The sequence below is a fragment of the Pundamilia nyererei genome, unplaced genomic scaffold (genome assembly GCF_000239375.1).
Source record: "Pundamilia nyererei isolate P.nyererei 1_Seehausen unplaced genomic scaffold, PunNye1.0 scaffold00071, whole genome shotgun sequence".
NCBI lineage: Eukaryota > Metazoa > Chordata > Actinopteri > Cichliformes > Cichlidae > Pundamilia > Pundamilia nyererei.
The window spans coordinates 240,015-246,178 of NW_005187472.1; the positions used below are offsets into that span (position 1 = coordinate 240,015).

At 42.0% G+C, this 6,164-nt stretch overlaps 1 protein-coding gene across 4 annotated transcripts in view; it reads left to right on the forward strand.

The window, feature by feature from the left end:
- Window positions 1–3,773, forward strand: part of hecw2a (HECT, C2 and WW domain containing E3 ubiquitin protein ligase 2a) — a 45,167-nt gene extending 41,394 nt beyond the window's left edge. For all 4 annotated transcript variants that reach the window (XM_005736798.2, XM_005736800.2, XM_005736801.2 and 1 more), the window contains one exon: window positions 224–3,773. In XM_005736798.2, coding sequence (XP_005736855.1) covers window positions 224–335 — 112 coding nt within the window. In that variant the 3' untranslated portion in view covers window positions 336–3,773. The remainder of the gene's footprint in view (window positions 1–223) is intronic.
- Window positions 3,774–6,164: the final 2,391 nt, after the last annotated feature.

The following is a 6,164-nucleotide window of genomic DNA, read 5'->3' on the forward strand; positions in this document are numbered from 1 at the left end:
TTTTGAATGCAAAGCACTTAAGGTCAACTCTATTGCTATTTCTAAATGTTCTCTATAAATACAAATGACTAATAAAGACGCAGCATACCTGCAGCTCTGTAGGGTATAAGTGCAGCAGTTTTCTTTTTGGGTGTATTATTTGACAGGAACAAAAGCAGAAGAAAAATCTAACAGATGACTCATCTCATCATCTGTTTCATAAGGTCTCGCTGTGTTTCCACAGGGCTCACACTTGCTTTAATCGTCTGGACCTCCCGCCCTACCCGTCCTTCTCCATGCTCTACGAGAAGCTGGTAACCGCTGTCGAGGAAACGAGCACGTTCGGCTTGGAGTAACCTCAAATTGGCCGACACCCAGGAGAGAGAACCATCTGGAAATCTGTGTTCCTCACTTAGAGGCATTAAAAATAAAACTAATATCCTCAAAAGGCAACTAAACCCCCCTCCCTTCCCCTCCCTGGATGACGCTGCTGTTTTTTCCGACTGGCTTTACATCACTCGGCACGCCGGCTTTGCTCTGATTCTCCACCTCCGACAGCTTCAGGACAAAAGACGGAGAATCGGAGGACGGGTTGAAAAGCTGTACAGTACAATTTCTTGTTTTCATGGTAACCTTTGTTCACTGAGCCACATGTGTGCTTTATCTCTTTAGTTAATGGCCTTGGTTACTGGATTTCTAGCACCTCCTCCTCCTCCACCTCCTCAGAGACAGCTGCTCCAAAAACCCACTGAGTTCCTTTTCCCTTCTCTGGACCTCAAAACTGTGCCCGTCCCGCTCCGGGGCTGCAGTGATATGAACTATAAGACACACCAATCACCTTTGCACAAATACACACTTAAGCATTGTCTTTGTATTATGAGTGCAAACCAGTGTTTCCCCCGAGAGTCTTCATCGGCGCGGGAAGAAGTGACATTTTAGTCTTTAAACCGAACGCTGGCTGCTTGTTCGAAGAGAGGGGACACACTGGTGTGCACAAATACACACTGAAAACACACCTGTTCTCACAGTTTAGAACCCCAAATGAGCTGGACATGGAGTCGCAGGTCATCGGCGGTGCTTGTGCGCAGCGTCAGTGACACATTGTGGTAATGACGGCAGGTTTGAGGTCAGGACTGTTACCTTCAGTTACTGCGACACCACAGCCCAAAAACATAAAAAAAAACCATGTGACACATGAACGGTTTCAACAGAAGCGCAAGGTTCCTGTCTTACAACACATTTCTCATGAGCAATAGAGGCACTTTCTGACATAACACACAAAGTCCTCCCCAGCCAGTGAAAGTGATGAATGTACCAAACCAGTGACTGAATGTATGAACCTCGAGCAGGAAACAGAAGTTGAAAGGTTTCAACATAAGCGTGACTCGGTTTGTTTAAGCACTGATGATTTAGAAATGCAATGATGGCTCATGAGATGCATCTATGGTGCTGCCAGCTTGCTCGGGGGATCAGGGCTCAAATGAAAGAAATGCCAAACTAGGTCACAGGTCGTAACATTTCCTGGGAGGAAAACATTTTACTGATAACAACCCTCAAAAAGAACCCAATTCCTTGATTAAACTGATCATTGGGCTCATTTTTATAGTTTTTAATGGCTTTATTTGTGTTTATCGCATCTATATTCTTTCATTTACCAAGGATGCATATTTTAAAGTGTTTTAACTTAAATATGTATCTTTTTAAATCATTTTTTATGCAGAAGGACATCTCAGTCTGTTAGCCATGCACTAACATTAGTCACTGCAAAACATCACAATGTAGTAATTAGGAGGAGAAAATTACAATCATATCAAATTTTATGCCGTTAAAAAAATATATATATTTCACTCATGTAACACTTTTCATGGTTGGACCAATAAGATCCCCAAAATGATAAAATAGAAGTCACTGATGGAGTGCAGTTGTGAGGAGAAGACAAAATGTTTTCTTTGCAGCTCTCAGTTCAACTCAGACTTTGACAGGACAGTGGAAGGTCAAAATAATGGCATATACCCATCACTTTTTACATTTCACACTTAACTAATCATCACAAAAAGAAGATCCACGATTTTAAACATCATGTATAGCAATTACTACTGTTACTGCTAAAGTAAAAGAAGGATTTAGGAATAAAAATCCACATTTTAAGTATCAAAAATAAATTTCTGGTATTTTTAGAAAACTAAACTGCTTGAAAATTGTTTAAATTAATTGCATTATGGTGCTTTTAAGTTGCATATAAACCTTTGCTTTCATAGATGTGCAGCATCTGAGGTCCAACTCCCCCTGAGCAACGCAGTGGCCGCTTTGATGCATCGCTCTAGTGAATGGCTATTAGATGTACCATGAGGCATTGGTGGGATTATTTTAGTGCCTCTTGGGAATGAAGTTTTATTTCTTTGCAAACATGTGACCAGATCCAAGCGTCTCACTGTCGGAGCTGCAGTTTTTAAAACAAAATATCAGATATCAACACCAGAGGGCAGCAAAGTCCCACTCAACTCAAACAACCAGTGGTCTGGTCCTCTCTGAGTGGCTTCCTGACCAGGGTAGATTATGATGATGATGATGGCCTTGTACTTTAGAACTTGTTGCATACAGTCCATGCCAGACAGTAGTTTTGTCTCTGAAGCATGTGATCGAACATTGAGTGCACTCACACACACAAACTCATTTTCTACAGGGTGCATGCAAGATTACACCTACTGTACAGAGTCCTGTTGGAGTTAGACCACAGGGGCTGGAATAGTGGTAGAGATCCCCACCTGCGATGCGACATGTGTGGGCAGACTTTTGTATCTCAGCCCCGCCTCCCTACCCACACCTCTCGCCCACCCCCGCCCTAATAATGCATGCAGGATCTTCCTGGTCAGCTCCGTGAGCTGGACCTGGTAGAAACTCCTAGGTGGCGTTGTGTTATAGCTCGATATTGCATGCTGAAATAGTGCAACACACTGTCCTTACTAGCTTTTTTTGCATGAGGATATTGCTATACATTCAGACAAAGGGGTGAGGGAGCTGGTTAAATTGTGCCACTCCAGTTGTGGCGCGCCGGTTGTGGCGCTCCACCTGAGGCGTGCGCCCTTGTGCTCACCTGGCACTGTCGTACCTTTAGCTCGTGGGAACAAGGCGGAGGATGATGGTGTTTGTTAGCTCTCTCCGTGACAGTGGAACGGCGAGTATTTCGGCAGCATGCTTCGAAAACTTCACACGTGCGTGTCTGCCTATCTCAGTCGCAGGCTGATGGTCATGGTTCATTGCTGAACAGGTAATGGATCAATAGGGCTGCTTTTGATTTTGTGAGAGCACATGTATGTGTACCATGTGTGCAGTCCTGTTTGTCTCTTTGTATATAAATGTATATGTATGTCTGTCCTGTTGTGTGTTTAAATATATATATTTTGCACCGGATGTACCAAAGGTTTGGGGCTTGCAAAGTCAACCATTAGGCCTGCTCTCTATTTCAGTCGAACAACCACACATTCCCCCCTCCTCCCCACCGCTGTTTCTGGCTCACAGAGCATCACCTCATGTTTTCTTGAGGAGCAGATTTGTGGCATGGGCAGCGACGCTTCACGTTAGGATATTCACCCGGTTGGGTCAGTTTCGGTTCACCATCACTTTGAGGCTTTTCAGGTGCAGATGAAGACTGCTGCACCACTCATCTTTCTGTGTACATTTGACAGGACCCGGCTCCAGTTTTCAGAATTCCACTCTATGCAAAGCTCCTGTATGTGTGTGTGTGTCCATTTCACTCCAATGATTGTAATAAAAGAACAAATGGAAAAAATTTATGAATGATTCACGATCTTACTTATCTTTTACTAAAGTTATCTAATATACAGTGGCTTGCAAAAGTATTTGGCCCCCTTGAACTTTTCCACATTTTGTCACATTACAGCCCCAAAAATGAATCAATTTTATTGGAATTCTATGTGAAAGACCAACACAAAGTGGTGTACACGTGAGAAGTGGAACGAAAATCATACATGATTCCAAACATTTTTTTTTTTTTTACAAATAAATAATTGAAAAGTGGGGTGTGCGTAATTATTCAGCTCCCTGAGTCAGTACTCTTAGAACCACCTTTTGCAGCAATTACAGCTGCCAGTCTTTTATGGTATGTCTCTACCAGCTTTGCACATCTAGACACTGAAATCCTTGCCTATTGTTCTTTGCAAAACAGCTCCAGGTCAGTCGAATTAGATGGACAGTGTTTGTGAACAGCAGTTTTCAGATCTTGCCACAGATTCTCGATTGGATTTAGATCTTGTCTATGTTTTGTGATAAACCATTCCATTGTTGCCCTGGCTTTATGTTCAGGGTCGTTGTCCTGCTGGAAGGTGAACCTCCACCCCAGTCTCAAGTCTTTTGCAGACTCCAAGAGGTTTTCTTCCAAGATTGCCCTGTATTTGGCTCCATCCATCTTCCCATCAACTCTGACCAGCTTCCCTGTCCCTGCTGAAGAGAAGCACCCCCAGAGCATGATGCTGCCACCACCATATTTGACAGTGGGGATGGTGTGTTCAGAGCGATGTGCAGTGTTAGTTTTCCGCCACACATAGCGTTTTGCATTTTGGCCAAAAAGTTCCATTTTGGTCTCATCTGACCAGAGCACCTTCTTCCACATATTTGCTGTGTCCCCCACATGACTTGTGGCAAACTGCAAACGGGACTTCTTATGGTTTTCTGTTAACAATGGCTTTCTTCTTGCCACTCTTCCATAAAGGCCAACTTTGTGCAGTGCACGACTAATAGTTGTCCTATGGACAGATTCCCCCACCTGAGCTGTGGATCTCTGCAGCTCGTCCAGAGTCACCATGGGCCTCTTGGCTGCATTTCTGATGCTCTCCTTGTTCAGCCTGTGAGTTTAGGTGGACGTCCTTGTCTTGGTAGGTTTACAGTTGTGCCATACTCCTTCCATTTTTGAATGATCGCTTGAACAGTGCTCCGTGGGATGTTCGAGGCTTGGGAAATCTTTTTGTAGCCTAAGCCTGCTTTAAATTTCTCAATAACTTTATCCCTGACCTGTCTGGTGTGTTCTTTGGACTTCATGGTGTTGTTGCTCCCAATATTCTCATAGACAACCTCTGAGGCCATCACAGAGCAGCTGTATTTGTACTGACATTAGATTACACACAGCTGCACTCTATTTAGTCATTAGCACTCATCAGGCAGTGTCTATGGGCAACTGACTGCACTCAGACCAAAGGGGGCTGAATAATTACGCACACCCCACTTTTCAGTTATTTATTTGTAAAAAATGTTTGGAATCATGTATGATTTTCGTTCCACTTCTCACGTGTACACCACTTTGTATTGGTCTTTCACATGGAATTCCAATAAAATTGATCCATGTTTGTCGCTGTAATGTGATAAAGTGTGGGAAAGTTCAAGGGGGCCAAATACGTTTGCAAGCCACTGTATGTCAACAACAAACTGTGTTAATGGTACCAAAGTATATCATGAAGGAGGCCTCACCCTGATTAAACACTCCTCTACTAAACCTGAGGTTTCTGTCCAAGTAACAAAAGGAAAAAGGATAAGTGAAGCTACATTAATATATTAATGATGCAGATATTTAAAGATATCAGATTTGAATGCATGCAGTAATGAAAATTTGGTTTAGATGCTGAGGGCTGTGTTAAGCTTAGATCATTGTTAATAAAGGTACACATTGTACATACACAGTGGATGGTTTTATGTGGAAGCAACCTTGTGCGAGAAAGAGAAACACTAGATGAAATGGCAAAAATAAATAAATTTTAAAAACTTATAAGTTCTGATAATTTTGTAGAATATTTTGTCAAATTTGTGAGATATCAAATCTAAATTTCCATTGATATAATTTAAACTTTTCATCTTACAAATGTATTTTTGAAATAAGTTTTTTAGTGTTTTTAAAGACACACGAGCTAAGAGATTTAAAATCTTGAAAACTGAGTTCATATGTGCAAGACCTAGATATGCATTTTCTATTTCATGATTGGCATTTTCCATCTATAATTACAATAAGTCACCATTATTAGATAGTATGTCAAGGTGATGAAGTGCTATTATAATAAAATTATTGTAAAACTGAAAAATCATATCACACATACAGTGGGGCAAAAAAGTATTTAGTCAGCCACCGATTGTGCAAGTTCCCCCACTTAAAATGATGACAGAGGTCAGTAATTTGCACC